This window comes from Mytilus trossulus, chromosome 2, assembly GCF_036588685.1.
Source record: "Mytilus trossulus isolate FHL-02 chromosome 2, PNRI_Mtr1.1.1.hap1, whole genome shotgun sequence".
In the NCBI taxonomy this organism is placed as follows: Eukaryota; Metazoa; Mollusca; class Bivalvia; order Mytilida; family Mytilidae; genus Mytilus; species Mytilus trossulus.
Genome location: NC_086374.1, coordinates 96,858,294 through 96,878,452, shown reverse-complemented (window position 1 = coordinate 96,878,452; position 20,159 = coordinate 96,858,294). Strand labels below are relative to the sequence as shown.

The 20,159-nt window shown below is 31.7% G+C and overlaps 1 protein-coding gene across 1 annotated transcript in view; it reads left to right on the top strand.

Annotated features, from left to right (window-relative positions):
• The window catches only part of LOC134708465 (tyrosine-protein kinase Abl-like), a 28,962-nt gene extending 12,446 nt beyond the window's left edge, over positions 1-16,516 (top strand). The window contains exons 7-12 of the mRNA XM_063569017.1: positions 2,451-2,628; positions 3,334-3,518; positions 4,029-4,181; positions 4,788-4,877; positions 5,629-5,757; positions 8,853-16,516. Of these exons, the coding sequence (XP_063425087.1) occupies positions 2,451-2,628; positions 3,334-3,518; positions 4,029-4,181; positions 4,788-4,877; positions 5,629-5,757; positions 8,853-11,005 (2,888 nt within the window). The 3' untranslated portion in view covers positions 11,006-16,516. The remainder of the gene's footprint in view (positions 1-2,450; positions 2,629-3,333; positions 3,519-4,028; positions 4,182-4,787; positions 4,878-5,628; positions 5,758-8,852) is intronic.
• Positions 16,517-20,159: the final 3,643 nt, after the last annotated feature.

The following is a 20,159-nucleotide window of genomic DNA, read 5'->3' as shown; positions in this document are numbered from 1 at the left end:
CACCTGATCCTAATCTAGTCCAGTTACTTCGTAAGATTATAATATAAGCACACCTGATCCTAATCTAGTCCAGTTACTTGGTAAGATTATAATATAAGCACACCTGATCCTAATCTAGTCCAGTTACTTGGTAAGATTATAATATAAACACACCTGATCCTAATCTAGTCCAGTTACTTGTTAAGATTATAATATAAGCAAACCTGATCCTTATCTAGTCCAGTTACTTCGTAAGATTATAATATAAGCACACCTGATCCTAATCTAGTCCAGTTACTTGGTAAGATTATAATATAAGCACACCTGATCCTAATCTAGTCCAGTTACTTGGTAAGATTATAATATAAACACACCTGATCCTAATCTAGTCCAGTTACTTGGTAAGATTATAATATAAACACACCTGATCCTAATCTTGTCTAGTTACTTGGTAAGATTATAATATAAGCACACCTGATCCTAATCTTGTCCAGTTACTTGGTAAGATTATAATATAAACACACCTGATCCTAATCTTGTCTAGTTACTTGGTAAGATTATAATATAAGCACACCTGATCCGAATCTTGTCCAGTTACTTGGTAAGATTATAATATAAACACACCTGATCCTCATCTTGTCCAGTTACTTGGTAAGATTATAACTAACATTTACACACCTGATCCTAATCTTGTCCAGTTACTTGGTAAGATTATAACTAACATTTACACACCTGATCCTAATCTTGTCCAGTTACTTGGTAAGATTATAACTAACATTTACACACCTGATAGCAGAAGAAGATGTCCAGGTGTTTCATACTTTGAATTAAATATTGTTTGGGAGATATCAATTTTTATGGATTTCGTGAGTATAGTTTCCAGGAATTTAAAATTTCAACTAAGGTACACATTTTCTTTAAGTTTTCATTTACTTTGACAAAAAGATATATCTTCTACCTCTTGTAATCTGACTCCTGAGTATTCCAACAAATTGCTTTAACTGTAAATACAGTGTAACCTGCCTTATATGACTCCTGAGTATTCCAACAAATTGCTTTAACTGTAGATACAGTGTAACCTGCTTTATCTGACTCCTGAGTATTCCAACAAATTGCTTTAACTATAAATACAGTGTAACCTGCCTTATCTGACTCCTGAGTATTCCAACAAATTGCTTTAACTGTAAATACAGTGTAACCTGCCTTATCTGACTCCTGAGTATTCCAACAAATTGCTTTAACTGTAAATACAGTGTAAACTGCCTTATATGACTCCTGAGTATTCCAACAAATTGCTTTAACTGTAGATACAGTGTAACCTGCCTTATCTGACACCTGAGTATTCCAACAAATTGCTTTAACTATAAATACAGTGTAACCTGCCTTATCTGACTCCTGAGTATTCCAACAAATTGCTTTAACTGTAAATACAGTGTAACCTGCCTTATCTGACTCCTGAGTATTCCAACAAATTGCTTTAACTGTAAATACAGTGTAACCTGCCTTATCTGACACCTGAGTATTCCAACAAATTGCTTTAAGGTGGTATGGGTGTCCTTTCGCCATCTTGGATTGTAAAAAACAGAGAATCTAAGGTCCATATTTTTTATCAAGTTAGCAAATTTGGATGCAGGAATTCAGATATTTAATGTGAATTTTCATTTAAAAGTACCAATTTACAAGAATATAAATTAATATTTTTACAAGTGTAGATTATTTTTTTTTTTTTTTTTAATATTTTCAAATTGGCATTTTAAGGGGAGGTAACTCTAAAACAGTGCATTTTCTGAAGGACTCTTCATGAAATTTTCCTATTTTGTCTTTTAGCCGGAAAAAACGTACGGTGACCCTATCTTTTCTTTTGATATTCTTAAAGCATTGTCTGAAAGCTATCTTTTTCTAAACTATTATACAATTCTATCATTTTGTTTAGTTTCTATTCACAAAATTGTGTTTTTTCCTGTATAATCCATACAAAATTTGTCATTTTGTCACAACCTGTAGCTTGAGAAAATGCACGGTGACCTATCATTTTTATAATATTTTTGAACATGTATCAATAGATACTACATTTTGACAAAGTATGGACAAATTCTATCATTTTTATTTTAGACTCCCATACCACCTTAACTGTAAATACAGTGTAACCTGCCTTATCTGACTGCTGAGTATTCCAACAAATTGCTTTACCTGTAAAAACAGTGTAACCTGCCTTATCTGACTGCTGAGTATTCCAACAAATTGCTTAAAACATCACATTTTTCTGGTCCAAAAAAATATGTCAAATTTTGCTGAAAAAAACAGTATACCTACACCCAGCTTAATCTGATTATTTGTCCCCAAGTGTGTCTTATAAGACAGGTTGCACTGTAAATGAATATTCATTACAGCATGACAGCATACTGATTACAAAGTGTTTTGCTCTTGTTATACATGAACCGTTTCTGATTTACTATATTGTATATTTGAAGGTGTTTGTACCAGGGAACCACCCTTTTACATTGTAACAGAGTTCATGCCTAATGGAAACCTCCTTGATTTCATGCGTAGTGCTAACAAGGAAGATATAGGAGCCACCATTCTTATGTACATGGCAACACAGATAGCTTCAGGAATGGCCTATCTAGAGGCTAGAATGTTTATACATAGGTAGTAATTGTTATACATATAGCTCCTGGTATTGAGAAAAAATATCAAAGATACTTACTGTATAAAACATTTAAAAAGAAGCTTTTCTCAAAGAAACTGAATAGGATATTTGTTATTGGATAAATTGAAAGAATACTCTTTGATTGAAAGTGCTTGAATTCTCTAAAATCTAGAATCAAATATCAATGAATATTTTTTTCAAATTAACATGAGGGAATCTAGTCAAAAATAACTCAGAAATTGTAAAGTTTTTCGTATAAATCATTTGAAAATTCTAGTCAAAATCATATATAAATGTTATTGATCAAAATAGCATCAAAACGGGAACAAATAAATATAATACATAATTTTATTCACTAATCACATTGCCTATACTAGGAAAAAATAACTACAGTTTAATTATGACATAAAATTCAATACAATACAAGCTTGGTGGAAATCCAGGATAGTTTAAGATAGTTGATAAAATCCCAAAAACTTTAACCACAGAATGAAAATTTGTGAACTCTGCCGCGGAAGGAATGTAGGATCTCTCTGTCTCGCTCTTTTTTTTAGACAAAAAGTTGCAGGCTCCATAAAAAGGATTTCACACAACTGCATTTATACTTTTGAGTTTGTTTGAAGATCAAGATTAAACCAGGATATAGGAAAGATTATACAGAATTTAAGACTCTCTCCCTTTAAAAGATTTTTTTTTTATTGCAGAGATTTGGCAGCTAGAAACTGTCTGGTAGGGGAAAGCCATCTACTTAAAGTAGCCGACTTTGGTTTGGCCAGATTAATGAAAGACGATACTTACACAGCCCATGCTGGAGCTAAGTTTCCTATCAAATGGACAGCACCTGAAGGGTTGGCATTTAACAGATTTTCAACAAGATCTGATGTATGGGGTAGGTATAGAAATAGGATTAAACTGAAGGGTTGGCATTTAATAGGTTCTCTACAAGGTCAGATGTCTAGGGTAGATATAGAAAAGAAATAAAAAGTAACGAATAACTTATCCAGGAATTCCAATATAAAAAAATATTCAATGAGTGACCTAACACATTGTCACTCATTAGTAACTATACATCAATTGATGAAAGCTTGTACCACATGAGTTAATTATCAGTGTTGATTGGTCAACTAGCCTTGATCTCAGCTGCTCCAGAAGGGTAAGCAGATAAGGGTAAAACAGGTATCAAAAAAATTATTCATCTTTCTCAACTAATTACAAGCATCAAAACAAATGTTAGAAATTAAGTTTGCAAATCATTAAAAAACAAATATACATTCAGCTATATAATGTATATAGTTTGATTAAAGCATGTTTTCAAAACTAAAACTGGAAAATAAGGTATCTCTAAATTTCGTTATGCATGATAACTTTAACATCTTATTATTGTTTGATTATTTTCTAGCATTTGGTGTATTACTGTGGGAGTTGGCTACTTTTGGGATGTCTCCCTATCCAGGAGTGGAATTGACCGAGGTGTACCATTTATTAGAGAGGGGTTACAGGATGGACAGACCAGCTGGATGTCCTGCCAGTGTATATGAACTGATGATGAGATGTAAGAGTTTATTATCTCCCTTTAATTCTTACTATCCCTTAGTGTTAATACCCATTTATTGTACATTAAAACATTTAATAAACAAGAGACATATGAAACTAACCAAGCAAATAATAAAAGATTTTGTGTTTGTATTTATCCTTTCATCCAGAAGATTTGTACAATGATGGCTGCAGACTGAAGGTCTTCTATTTCATCTGTACAAAGTTACATGGAACAGCTGTTAATGTTATAAATGGAAAAAAAACGTCACTACGTCTTGCACCATTATGTAAAAAAAATAAAAAATATTTTCCTTTATGTACACACAGATGATATATTCTTTGAAAAGAAAAGCAGGTTGACCTGGATTTTTTACATATTGATTGCAGGATAGAATTTTTTTTAATTAAAATGACAAAATTTGCAATTTAAAAACTTTTATTTTAGATGAATCATTATTATCTAACAAGTTTAAATTAATAAAGGAAAGAGATATAAAATGGAATTAATCAATTTTTTATAGTTAATCCTTTTTTGAAATTAATAATATGTATTTAGTTGAATTGTTTCAAATATTAAGTTAGAATTGGTATATTAATTTTCTAAATTGTAATTTTTTTGTAGGTTGGCAATGGGATCCTAAAGACAGACCAACTTTCAAAGAAATTCACAACGTATTAGAACATATGTTCGAAAAATCCAGTATTAGTGAAGGTAGTCTTTTAACATTAAAAAAAAACGATTGTGCTTTTGCTTAGGTTATGGTCAATTTGGTACCAGTCATCCAGAACGCATAATTCACTATAAATAAGATGCAGAATAATTTTTAATGAACATTATGAAAGACTATAATTCATTTGAATCTTAATCGTATAGAATTTACTGTGAAACACTCAATGCTGGATGGTTATTCTCTACGTTTCAACCAATTGAATTCCATTACCATTATATTTTGTAAACAAGGCATTGGAAATATATACCTATCAAATCTGATATTCTAAAGAGAAAGATTGAAAGTGCAGGCTCAATTGAAATTTGGATTTTCCAATCTATTAATTTGAACAATTTATTTTACATAAAATATCGATTTTAAATACTGTGATTAACTTATTGAGAAAATAGAATAGATTAATGTTTGCCAACAAGGTTAAAAAAAAAAAAGAACAAGAAAGAATATTACAGGTCTGAGTGGATTTGAAACATAAAATGTGAAATTGCATCACCAAGTGTCATTTGTATATTCTTAAGAAAATTTCATATACAAAATATACATTAATTGTATATGTATTTTGATTTTCCTAGCTCACTTATCTCTGAAAATTGGATTAAAAACTCTGACATTTTGAGAACAGACTTCTGAATAGGAATTGATTTTAAGGTTAATACTTATGTTAAATTTAATCTGTTTAATTTCATTCACGATAGAGAAAATGTTAAAAATGATTGTTCTGTTTTATTCTTTCAGAGATTGAGAAAGAATTGGATAAAGATCCAAAGAAATTTCAAGGTTTACTTCCCCCAAAGAAGAATCGTTCTGGTGCTAACTTACAAGGCTTGGATAGTCCTGATCTTGGGGAGGGCAGGATCAGTGCAGGTACGTTCTGGTGCTAACTTACAAGGATTAGATAGTCCTGATCTTGGGGAGGGCAGGATCTGTGTAGGTACGTTCTGGTGCTTACTTACAAGGATTAGATAGTCCTGATCTTGGGGAGAGCAGGATCTGTGTAGGTACGTTCTGGTGCTAACTTACAAGGATTAGATAGTCCTGATCTTGGGGAGGGCAGGATCAGTGCAGGTACGTTCTGGTGCTAACTTACAATGATTAGATAGTCCTGACCTTGAGGAGGGCGGGATCAGTGCAGGTACATTCTGGTGCTAACTTACAAGGATTAGATAGTCCTGATCTTGGGGAGGGAAGGATCAGTGCAGGTACGTTCTGGTGCTAACTTACAAGGATTAGATAGTCCTGATCTTGGGGAGGGAAGGATCAGTGCAGGTATGTTCTGGTGCTAAATTACACCTTGTTACAAGGATTGGATAGTCCTGATCTTGGGGAGGGCAGGATCAGTGCAGGTACATTCTGGTGCTTACTTACAATGATTAGATAGTCCTGGTCTTGGGGAGGGAAGGATCAGTGCAGGTACGTTCTGGTGCTAACTTACAAGGATTAGATAGTCCTGATCTTGGGGAGGGAAGGATCAGTGCAGGTACCTTCTGGTGCTAACTTACAAGGATTGGGTAGTCCTGATCTTGGGGAGGGAAGGATCAGTGCAGGTACGTTCTGGTGCTAACTTACAAGGATTGGATAGTCCTGATCTTGGGGAGGGAAGGATCAGTGCAGGTATACACCATAATCTTTAAAATTAGGTTTGTCAAAATGAATGAAACTACAGATTTATTTCCCCAAAAGACTGATTGTATAATATAACCCTTTTTTCTTCATAAACAGCAGAGACTGATTTATTGTATAATATAACCCTTGTTTTCTACACTAATGACAGAGACTGATTTGTATTGTCCCACCAAACTTGCATTTTTTAAATGTTGAAGGACAACTTTCTACTACTGTTTCTGAATAACTCATTATTCAATTAAAGAGCGAAAAAGATAATCAATGGTAAACCTTGAATTATAGTCAAAAGTGTTCTATCCTTATTTTCACTTATTTGAAAGAATTATTAAAGGTTAGCCACTCAATATTTTTTTCTTTTTTTAAGTTTTTTGTTAGGGAAAGAATTTTGTCAAGGGAGACAACACATTTTACATAACAAGCAGTTAAAAATCCTTGAAGTAAAGACATTTTTGTTCTTGGAAAACCATGAAGTGTTGGGTTTTATAGTCACTGTTGATTATTTCTTAAAAAAATAGTTTAGCTGGTACTGCAGTATATCAGATTCACCTTTTTGACATACATCATTTGGTCAGCGGTGGATAGTTGTATCATTGGCAATCATACTTCATCTTATTTTATACTGTCCATTAGGAAGGAAGAAAAAATACCAAGTGTATTGTGATTTATGATCAAGATATCAAAAATAGACTATTGATACCAGTTTCATCGTTTTAGCCAGGTAAACTGGGCGGCTACAAAACAAACTGTTTGCAATGGACTATTTATATATGTTTTGATCTTTAATTTTAAATAAGCTTCAATTGTTCAATTTAAGATTTTTAGCTCACCTGGCCCGAAGGGCCAAGTGAGCTTTTCCCATCACTTTGCGTCCGTCGTCTGTCGTCGTCGTCCGTCGTCGTTAACTTTTACAAAAATCTTCTCCTCTGAAACTACTGGGCCAAATCAAGCCAAACTTGGCCACAATCATCATTGGGGTAACTAGTTTAAAAAATGTGTGGCGTGACCCGGTCATTCAACCAAGATGGCCGCCACGGCTAAAAATAGAACATAGGGGTAAAATGCAGTTTTTGGCTTATAACTCAAAAACCAAAGCATTTAGAGGAAATCTGACTGGGAGAAAATGTTTATCAGGTCAAGATCTATCTGCCCTGAAATTTTCAGATGTATCGGTTAACCTGTTGTTGGGTTGCTGCCCCTGAATTGGTAATTTTGAGGAAATTTTGCTGTTTTTGGTTATTATCTTGAATATTATTATAGATAGAGATAAACTGTAAACAGTAATAATGTTCAGCAAAGTTAGATTTACAAATAAGTCAACATGACCGAAATGGTCAGTTGACCCCTTTAGGAGTTATTGCCCTTTATAGTCAATTTTTAACCATTTTTCATAAATCTAAGTAATCTTTTACAAAAATCTTCTCCTCTGAAACTACTGAGCCAAATTAATCCAAACTTGGCCACAATCATCTTTGGGGTATCTAGTTTAAAAATTGTGTGGCGTGACCCGGTCAACCAACCAAGATGGCTGCCATGGCTAAAAATAGAACATAGGGGTAAAATGCAGTTTTTGGCTTATAACTCAAAAACCAAAGCATTTTGAGGAAATTTGACATGGGATAAAAATGTTTATCAGGTCAATATCTATCTGCCCTGAAATTTTCAGATGAATTGGACAATCGGTTGTTGGCTTGCTGCCCTCCAATTGGTAATTTTTAAAGAAATTTTGCCGTTTTTGGTTATTATCTTGAATACTATTATAGATAGAGATAAACTGTAAACAGCAATAATGTTCAGCAAAGTAAGATCTACAAATAAGTCAACATGACCTAAATGGTCAATTGACCCCTTAAGGAGTTATTGCCCTTTATAGTCAATTTTTAACAATTTTCATTAATTCGGTAAATTTATGTAAATTTTTACCAAATATTTTTCTCTGTTACTAATGGGCAAGGTTCATTATAGATATAATTGTAAGAAGCAAGAACGTTCAGAAAAGTAAGAACTTCCAACACATCACCATCACCAAAATACAATTTTGTCATGAATCCATTTGTGTCCTTTAATATGCACATAGACCAAGGTGAGCGACACAGGCTCTTTAGAGCCTCTAGTTATTTTTATTTAGGCAAATATAGTAGTTGATATGTTATCAGAGACTCTGATATTATATATTTCTTGAGTAGTTTCTTTAAATTTGAAACATAGAATAACACATACTTAATGCTACTTTTAAAAAAATGTTAGTATGACAATCTGCAAGAATTTACCTTAAATCTGATTTCTTTATTTCATATGTTATAATGCAATTTAATTATCTCTTTCAATATTCTCTTTAGGTCCTACACCACCAGTTACTAGACGAGGGCTGCCACCAAAGGAGGATAATGTTGATGTTTTGTTACGTCAACAAGTCTCCAAAGCAGTTATTGCCAAGGCTGCTGCTGCTAAGAAAAAGGGTGGACCTGCTCCTGCTCCTCCAAGAAGGACTACATCATGTAAGGATCCAACTGATAGCCAAAAAGAAATGGAAAATGAACTGAAGGCTAAAATGAAACTTCAGAAAGCTAAAATTGAAAGCTCAGTTCTCTTAGAAAATTATGACGATGATGAATATCATGAAACTGGTAGTGATGTTGGTTTAACTATTTCACTGCAGCCTTCAAAACGACTAGAATTAGGCTCGCCAAAAAGTTATCAAAGAGATGGAAAGGATGTGAAAATGGAGGATAGTGGGATTTCACAAAGTAGTACCGAAAGTTTAAAACGTGCTCAAATTGACAAATCGAAATATTTGATCAATACTGATAGTGCTGTGAAATCTTCTGCTTTCGAACATTCTAAAGAGAGAAGTAGTGGGCGAAGTTTTAATTTGCCATACCAACGACAATATAGTATTGAAAGTGGTGAAAGTGCTCACCGTGTTTCTAAGGAGACAAGTACTGAAGAAACAAAAGACATGGTATCTAATTATAAAGGGAAATTTTATCCTAAAAAAGCATTACCGTTACCACAGCAGGCTCTCATTAGGCGACAGTCATCAGGTAGGACTAATAAGACTCGTGATGCAGAAAGTAGTGTGACAATAGGACGGCTAGACGTAAATAATGTGACAAAAGCAATCAGTAGGTATGGAACTATTCCTAAAGGCCGACGGATAGAGGCCTATCTAGCTTCAATGGAATCTGAAGTAGAAAGAAATCAAATTCCTGACCTGCCTGTAGTGGACGATCAGGATTCAGGAACTGATACTGCTAGTGTTGCATCATGTCCTAACTTAATGCCGGTTGAAGCAGTACAAGATGCTGCAGAAAAACTAGTTTCACATGGTCAACGAGAAAATAGTGATCCAGGTATAAAGCCAGAACCTAATGTGAAGCCAAGTAGTTTTGTAAAATCTCAGTCACAATATGGTATAGTTGATAATCAAAACCTTCCTAGCACTGGGTTACAGAGACAAAAGTCTGACGTGACACATAGTAATAATGAGTTAGCTAGAAACTTTCCTGATCAAAAACCCAAACCTAGTCCAAGGTTATCACGTATGTTTGAACCTCGTAGTGAGACGGATCATCCCCCACATGTTATTCAACCTTTACATAAACCTTTAGTTGGAATTGATCATAGTCCAGCTAGCACAGACTCGACATTAATTGGAAGTCCAGATTCAGTTCTTGATTCACGTAAACATTCGGATTATAAATCGCCTCGACCCACCTTTTCTCATAAAATGAGATCTGCTTCGACAGGAGACTATCCTTTGCAAAGTGAATCTCCTGCAGCTGAAAATATAAATGTTACAAACTCGTGGAGTGGAAATACTTCAGAATCTATTACTGAGGAACAAGCAGAAGGATATTCTGTTTTGTCAAAAGTTGCAATGTTTCAATCACAAAAACCAGGCAATTCTGATTATGGTGGGCCTTTCAAACCTTTTACGAGAAATGAAAATGGCCGAGAATCATTTTCTGAGAGACATGAAGGTGCACGACCATTATCAGATCTGAATTATAAATCTCATGTTAGTAAAGATGACAATATTTATAAACCTGTTTTACCAAAAAATATTCAATCTGGACTACAATCAGCACTTATGTCAAAGTCCATGATTGATACTTTGGAAACAGTGCCTGAAAAATATTCTGGACCTAATTCTGATTCAGATGCTCCCAAAGTGACACAGGAAAGTGTTTTAAAGTCTGCTAATGAATTGAATAGTTGTATAGAGTCACTGACAGCTGCCGGGAACAAAACGAGCACAAATTTTATGGTTCTGTCGGAACAAATTTTAACTTTTCATGAACTATGTTCACATTTTATTGACAATTTAACAGTACATGCCAAGTTTCATGCTAAAGAATTGTTATCACAATTGAAGGCTCATAGTGAACAGTTAAAGATCTACAACAGTGCAAACCCAGCGAGTGGAATCAAGTTGACCAACGACGTTAAAGCAACCATTCAAGAAATACTAAGTCTTATACAACGGTGATTAATGTAAACTTATCATAGAAAATTTTACCTAGGTGTTATCATTTTGTCAAACACAGGCAGGCCAAGCAAATTAAAAAAAAATGTCTTTTTTTAAGTGTCCACAAGGCACAAGCATATATGATATATATGTTTATATCAGAATAGTTGACTTGAAAAAAAGAAAAATGATGTCTTTGCATAGCCATATGTTGTTTTTCATAATCAAGAACTTGGATTTGAAAATAATTATATTATGATAGTACAATATACAAGAGAACAAAGAGATCGTATAGAGGCATAGATAAATATCATTTTTAAATATATAAATAATTCCAAATTCGTATTCATTTGTATATAAAATCACTTCAGAATAACTGACTTTTCGAAGAATATTTTCGAGACTTGATTCCAATCTACATCAATCTATTCTTGAAATATTTTATATAGTTCAACTCCCCCCTGCCTTTTCCCCAAATATAAGCACAATAGCATAATACAGTGTATGTTTTAGGTTTTACCTGCCAAAGACAATGGTCAGTAATATATAACTTGTATAAATTGTTTATAAATTAACATTTTAATTGCCAGCAAAAAAGATTAAATGAATTGTTCATGTATTTTTTAACAAGTACAAATGTAGTATAAAAATTTGTGTTGAGGCAGAATGCTTTCTTTTCAAGGTTGTCACAGATTTTTTTTATTCGCCTTAATTTTAATCGACTCTTATAAGTTTGTAATGTTTAGAATTATAAAAAAACTCAATAAGGGTTGTCAGTTATAAGTGTTATTTCATATTAAAAGAAGTATCTGGCTATTGTATGAAGCCTAAACGACTAGTAGATTCTTTTTTGCACATGTATTTATTCTAGACCCCCTTCAGTTAAAGAATTGTCATTGTACACCAAGCATTTACAGATTGTCATCTATGCAGTGAAAGATTTAGGTTAAATTATAAATATTGAAATAACTAATTATTTTGGAAATAAATATAAATGAAAAGTAGGAACCTGGCACTAATTATACTGCAGCTGTAGCATTACATACCAAAATAACTACATAATACATTCAAGTCATTTTTGAACAATTTTGATACATTATTTTGTTCAGACATTATTTCAGTGTTACTTTTAGTACAATTCTCTTATTCTATTGATCACATATTGACATTTGGATGTACCTTTCATAAGAAATCCTACCTACCTACCTGATTTTTCTCACAGATTAATCCCTAAACCATGCATACTTTTTGTTTGGCTAGGTTTAAGAAAAAGTTGTAAAAGACATGGTTTTGCTCATTGTTGAAAGCTTAACAGTAACCCATAGTTGCTTAATTAATTTGACATCATTTTGTCTCTGAGTGAGAGTTGTCTCATTGGCAATCATACCACATCTTAGTTTTATATTTATAATGAACAAATTGCACTCAGTTAATGTTGCACATGTCAATTTCATAAATGGAAATAAAATTCCTACATCTTTCACTGCCTAGGATTTTGTTGGAGTATTTGTATTGTACCAATTTATCTGTCGTCTGCACAATTTAAATGGAAGATTCCAATTAAACAGCATATAGTGTGATATCCAACCAAAATGTCATCTTTCAGAAGAAAAAATGTGATAATTTTTTTTGCAATGAGATTTTTTGGTGCTACATGGCTAATAATAAGATGTTTATAAATGAGGTGATATGTATTAAATACATGTAATGTACATGTGTATGGTTAGATTTTCAAATTATTCTAATCATAATTTTGGACCAAGTTTTTCAAATCTGTTTGTAATTAATCGGACCAGTACTTTTGATATTGATTATTAATGTATGGATTATAACTATAGAAATATTTAAACATATTTTAAACATGACATGCAAAGTTAATTATGGGCTGTTCCAAAATTTATCATGTGGGGGATGGGCAGAGGAAACACTCAAAATAATTTAATAAGTGTGGTTCAATTAACCTTTGAATTTTGATAGAATTATACAAAATGGACATTTTTATTGCATGGGTTGTTGGGGTCTAATAACATGAATAAAGTGCCTCCAATCTAATGTGATTAATTTTGGAACAGCTCTAAGCATTATATTGTTGCTTGAACTGGTCTTTCCTGGTATACAAATATTGCCATTTACAAATAATCTAAAAAAAATAATTGTTTGCTTTGAAATTTTTTGTCGTTAGGTTATTCCCATTTCCTATTTCATCATAAAGTAGTACAAAATTATCTCAAATTTTGGTGCTGTAATTTTCATGATAGAAACAAGTAAGTTTATAGGTATATAAGTAGATGATAAGAAAAAATAATATATTTTACTTGTGCTAACCATTTTACAATTACAATGGAAGCTATTCATTTGTAAATATGAACAAGTTTTCAGAGAAAATAGAGGTTATAAATGGTTGCCTATTTAAAAATCAAAAACCTGCTGAAAAAAAATCTTGTTTAGGTATATCAAATACAAAGTTCAATTCCTATAGACAAAATGATTTGAAATAATGGCGTGAAAAAGAAATCAGGTACATTGTACGATCAACAATGTAAATATAAAAAAAAATACCTGTTGTAAGAAAGTTAGTTTGCAGATATCAACTTTTTTTCTTTAATGTATTTTGGCTTAAAATACCCAAAAGGATATTCTGCGAATAATTTAAAATATATTTGAATCAGTAGATTTTGGAATGGTCATCAGTTGTTTGATTTTTATCAAATCCTAACTTATGTCTGCATTATCCTACAGTCAGTTGTTGCAAACGTTTGAAGGGTGTAACTTTTTTTTTGAAGCAGTTATAAGTACTGGAAAAGTACACTAAGTTGTGACAAATAATAATTTTTATAATATATATGAAATATTGGATTTTTATGATATTTTACATTAAGAAATTGAAAAGTCCTGCAAGAAAAGTTGTGATTTATGACTTGAGGCAGAGTTGTGATTTTTTTTCAGTACACAATGATAAATTTACATGATTCTTGTGACTAGATTTTAAGATATGCATAAATTCACATCTGTTTTAATATTTAGATCATTTGAAGTTATATAGGGTCTAAGAAAGCCCAATAGGAATTAGAAACTAGTTGTGTAGTGTATAGTTTTTTCAGAATTATATAAATAAGCATTGAATATTCAGGGTTGTCACATGATACATGTTATATATATGTAAGCGCATTTCAAATATATTCGTTTAGGCTTTAAAAGTTACTAAATAAATTTTTTGAAGAGAGAAACAATCTAATATCTGATTTAACTTGCATTATTATATCTTAAATTTCTCAAGTCTTACTTTGGTAAAATTGAAATGTATATAAAAAAAACTGTGCTTAAAAAGTCTAAGTTAGATTTGTGATAAGAAATCATGACTTAGTGCAAAAAAAAATAATGTGATGAATATGCAATTTTTTTAGTTCATCGAGTTACTTCCCTTTGTAACTTACTAAGAGTTGAAAGAAATACAACTTGTATTGATAATTTGATGTGCCTTTATTTTATTAAATGATATTTCCCTGTAAACTTACTTTGAGTGGGGAAAATAATTAATGCTTGAGATTTATTCTTTCAATTTAACATTTCTTAGAAATGAAGCCACCATGGTTTTAAAAATAAGATTGAGCTAGTATTTAACAAAAAATAGAAGTGTTCATGTAATCGTGGTAACATATAGATAATATTACCTTGTCTGATATGATATGTAATAATAGATTAAAATTGTACTTGGAAAAGATTATATTTTATTGAAAATGTGTGAAAACTTTGCTTTTTCTTTCTTCTGTCATTCTTATAATACTCTATGTAAATAGTACATATTTAATAACTAAATGTAATAAACAAATATCAGCATTTTTGTAATTTATTGAGTTGTATTGGTGAAAACTAATGCATTTGCATAATTTTGAGAGACTTGTAAGAGAATTGAATATATAACTAGAATGTCCGAACATGTTCATGTAGTGTCTGATGGTTTGTGTCCATGTTAAGGTTATTTTAAAAGAACAAACTTATATAAAATGTTTAGAAGAGATTTTCAACAAAATTGACAATCATATCAAAATGGTCTAAAATAAAAATTTGAATATGAAAATCAGAGATCCTTGATCGTGAATTTTTAATAAGACATTTTAATTTAAATTAATTGTAGAAAATTTGCATGAAATATTTACAACTACCCATCAAGAAAACAATGAATCAATAAAAATGAAAGTCACAACAGTTTTCACTCTACATTTTAAACAATTGTAATTGAAGTTGCTAATACCTTAACATGGACATAACCTGTTTGATAGAATTGCTGCCAAATTATAGCAATCATCTGTTTGTGTTTCCTTAGTAAAATGTCTGTATACTTTCTGCTTCTTTCTGCTTAAAAAGCAGTGCACATGCAAGAAAATACAAGTTGCATGGGATAAAGAATTGAAAAAAATTTAGCCTTGAATCATATCACTGAATTGAGTACCGGTAATAAGTATTATGTTAAAAGCCTAAGTCCTTTTTGGGATAAGGTCTTTGTCGCTAGATAACAGCTATTTGTACAAGTATATTGCGTTTAATTTGATAAACTGATTTGTTCTTCTCAAATTGACCAGCAGTTTAGAGAAGAAAACCAATAATAATACGAAAGACTAACTTTATAAGTACATAAAAATAATAATAGCTTTTATCAGCTTGTTTCTCATGCTGGTAATATTTATAGAAGAGTTTTGGTAATTAGAAGAACAAATCGCATTTAAATTATACATTGATTATGATGTATCAGTTCTGATTGGTCAATTCTTATCCTTTGAAGCTTGTGTTTCATCCACACATGAAAAGTGTTCATTTATCTCATTATGCTTTATAAGATCAAGATGCATCTTCAAAATAGTTTTTAAATTAGACATCTAAAGAAGTCATAATCTTTTGATTATAAGACTATGGAAACTGAGTGCTGTGGATTCATTCAACTTTGTTCAATTCAATCATGGATTTAGGAAAAAATATGGATATTTTATTATCTTGATTTCGCTATAGTCTGACTTCCAGCCTATAGAAAATTTATACTTTTTTTCTACATTAAAAATTTGTGGAATACCAATACCCATAAAATCCACATAAATTTTTACTCCACGAATAATAATAAATCCACAGTATATAAATTATCCAGATAGCATTTTACTTGAATAACTCATTAACTGTCCTTCATGTGCATGTAAATATGCTTCTGAGTAAGTGAGTCAATTATGTGAGGAAGAACCAAGTTAATCATGTGATCTTGGTATTTTTTTTTAAGATCATGTGGTGGTCATGTGACAAAATTTTAAATAATCATGTGATACTTGTATACAAAGTGTATTTCTAAGTGCTCTTTATGAAAAAAGTTTTATACAACAATTAAAACAATTTTAACAAAATATGCTTTGCTTTAATGTAAGAATGTTTTTATAAATAATGTATATTTAAACTGAAACTTGTGCTTTAAACTTGAGGAATGTATGAGTATAATACAGTGTATATCAATGTACATTTCATGTCAATTAAAAAATCAGATCATTTTGTCAACGCTTTTATCATTGGAGCCTATTCTTATCATTTGTTAATGGTTTTATCATTGGATATAAAAAAAGAAAATGTATGATTTCCAATGAGATAACTTCACAAGAGATCAAATGGCACAAACATTAACAATTATAGGTCATTGTACAGCATTCAACAATGAGCAAAGCCCATACTGAATACCTGGTAGTCAGCTATAAAAACCCTAAAATGACAAATGCAAAACGATTCAAACTGAAACAAGAAAAATAATGGCCTTATTAATGTACAATCACCATATGTAACACAGCAACAAACAACTTCCACTTAATAACAGGTTCCTGACTTGTTTAGACACGTACATACAGAATGTGGCAAGGTTAAACATGCTAGCACGATCTTAACCCTCCCCTAACCTGGGAGAGTTGTGTAACAATACAACATAAAAACAAACTTTACAAATCAGTTAAAAAAACTCTATTAGTTCCAACACTTATTGTTTATCTTAAAGGAAAGACAATTGAATTAGAAAACAAATATATTACTTGTGTACAAGCAATATAAGAAGTTTGGAAGAAGTAGACTTAATCAATTTTTAAGAGTTAAATGGCTTGTTTTATTTATTGCCAATGAAAACAAAGCTTTTAAGTAATGTTGGTGCTTCTAAAGTGTATTCTGAATTTATCTACATCTGGAACGCTCAAACCGAATGGATAATAAGTACAAATATTGTTATTATATACATCAGCTGTATTATCCAAAATATTTTAAGATAAGATGTGGTATTATTGCCAATGAGACAACTATTCATCAGAGGCCTAGTTGAGTAGAAATAAATAATAATAGGTTACTCTATACACGACCTTCAACAATGAACAAAACCAATACAGCATAGCAAGCTATTGGAGACAAATGACAAATGTTAAACAATGTAAATGAGTAAAAATTACCTGGTTTATGTACAAATCCATGAAAGCAAAACAAACATGCTATACAGCAACTAACAACAATCACTAAGTTACAGGCACATATAGAATGTGGCGGAAGAGTGATAAAAAGCACAAAATCCCTAAAGACACACAATTACTTGCAGTACCTGAGAGGTAGTTTAAAAAAAAATAAAAACTAATAAAACAAGAGGGCAATTTCAGATATATCTCACTGCTTTAGGCTTTATTTTACCATGATTCTATGTTAAAAACCTTGAAAATAAAAGGTTAAACTACAAGTAACTTTTTCCAAAGTTCCATGACTAGGAGGTCAAGGTCAGATTTACCCTTTTAGATATACATGAACTCATGACAATTTATAATTCCATTAACCAAATATAGTTGATATATTGCTCAGTTTCTGAGAAACCAGCCAACAAACCATGAATAACAAAACAATGACCAGATGAAACATGCATATGAGGTCAAGGTCAGATGATACATGTGAGATAGAGAATATTTTACCAAGAAAACTAAATTAATTCATCATAGAAACCAGGATTAAATTTTGTATTGAACATTAAGCAATGAAAAATTCAAAATAAGGTCAAGCTCAGATAACCCTGCCAGGTAGACATGGGACATCAGTCCATACTCGAAAATGGCATGACTTGTCTATAACACAAGTTGGCAAAGTTGACCTATTACATGAAATAAATTAAGAATAATGTAACCATGAAAACGTAACATTGGCCATTGAAACATTAAAATAAGGTCATGGTCAAATGATACCAGCCAGAAAGATTTGTAAACCTTACAATTATTTCATACACCACATACAGTTGGCTTACTGCTTAAACATATCTGAGAAAGTAAAATAATCATGACTTGTTTAACCTTGATCACTGATCCATGGGAAATAAGGTCAAGTTCAAGACGAGAACCTGGCTTCACAGATATGTACTGGTTGAGGACCAGTTACCAGTTAACCTTACTTTACCATTAATTGAATAATGAAGAAATATATAGTATAAATTCGGCATTGTGTTGATATTTTCACATAAATATTTTTACTTCATATATCAAAAACTACTTTTTTTTTATCTGACTAAGATAGGAAAATGCGGAATTTTCTGTCAATTAACAGTTTCCTTAAGAGTTCCTGTAAAAAATAATTTGAGAAAAACTGCAATTTCTGATGGTAAATTGTTCTTGTTCAGTACTACTAGAAGACCTTGAAAAGGATCTAGATTAAAAATACAAGTATAATCAGAGACATTCATACACATGTGTATATATATATCTAGTCTCTGGTATTATACTTTAGACAGACTGTCATTTGACCACATTCAGTTAGTGGACACTTTCCATTCAAAGCTGTATTGAAAATAACAACATCTTGACAGTTCCTTTCCCCGGTCTCTTTTTGTCCCTGTTGGTGCTGATGCTCAATTTTTTTTCTTCACGTTGCAAAAGATTTATACAACAAGCTGGAGTCAATGGGGTTATAAGAAAAGTTGTTTAATGCAGCCAATAATAATCGTCTTTCTAATAATAAGGATTTGACAGAAATCCTTGCTTTTCAGGCGTTTTACCCAAAAATGAAAAATTGCTGAAAAAAGTATGAGCTAAAACAGAGATTTCTCTGGCTAATCATAATGCGACCAGAAATAGAAACACACAGTTACAATCAACACTGACAACAGATCAAGTTAGACAGTTAAACATGTTGGTACCAAAGTTGCTTGTTTTTTGCAAGTTTTGTTATTATTAACCTTTGTTTTTTTTTAGGAGCAAATCAAAGAGTAGCTGTGGTATCTTGTAACTATTTATTATTTGTTATTCACCTTGTTTCATGAAATCGATAAAAGATCAATACATGTTCAAGAAATTTTTAATTGTTCGTTTATTGTGATATGGCAATTTCATTTCATGTTCTTTCATGCAGATATCCTTCTTTACGCCCCTCATCAAAGTGTCTGTGCATTCTGTATTTCTTTTTTAATAATATCCTTGTTTTATTTTGAATCCAGTATTGCTCTTAAATATAATATAATGGGGGTGAAATTACACTGTAAAATAATTTGGGTCCAATTTTTTTTAAGGAAAGTAGTGATTTGGTCCAGCTGAAAAAGGTTAAAAATTAGCACTTCAGAAGCTGTCAAAAGATTTCAAGACGCCCTCAACATAAAATTGTCCATATTTTGAGTTAGAGCAGATGAAGTTTTCTATAATTTTGATATAATTTGTCCCAAAAGTAGTACAACACACTGTTAAAATTTCATTGAGAAAGCGCAGGTGGGATTTTGGTTTATAAGATTCATAGACTATCCTGGATTTTTACCAAACTTGGACAGAAGCTTCTTACAATCAAAAGATAGTATAAAGATGAAAAATTTTATTGATTTTTTCCCTCATTTTTGTTTAGCCTGTGATTTTCAGCAAAAGTAGGCGAGACACTGGGTTCCGTGGAACCCTTACAAATTTTTAGGTTAAGTAATCCCATCTCCTTTAAGAGTAGACTAGTCTAACATTTAATCAACTTTATCTGTCTGTATGACTACCGTATAAACTACTTCGAAAGGAGGGTAGTATATACCTAGCATTATATTGACTTAACTGGTCAGCTTACAAGCAAGCTAACCAAAGATTATACCTTTACCTACACACTTGATGCATTCTGCTGTAAATGATAGCTGGAGTATCATTAGTACGCAATGGCTCATATTTTAACTTGTTAT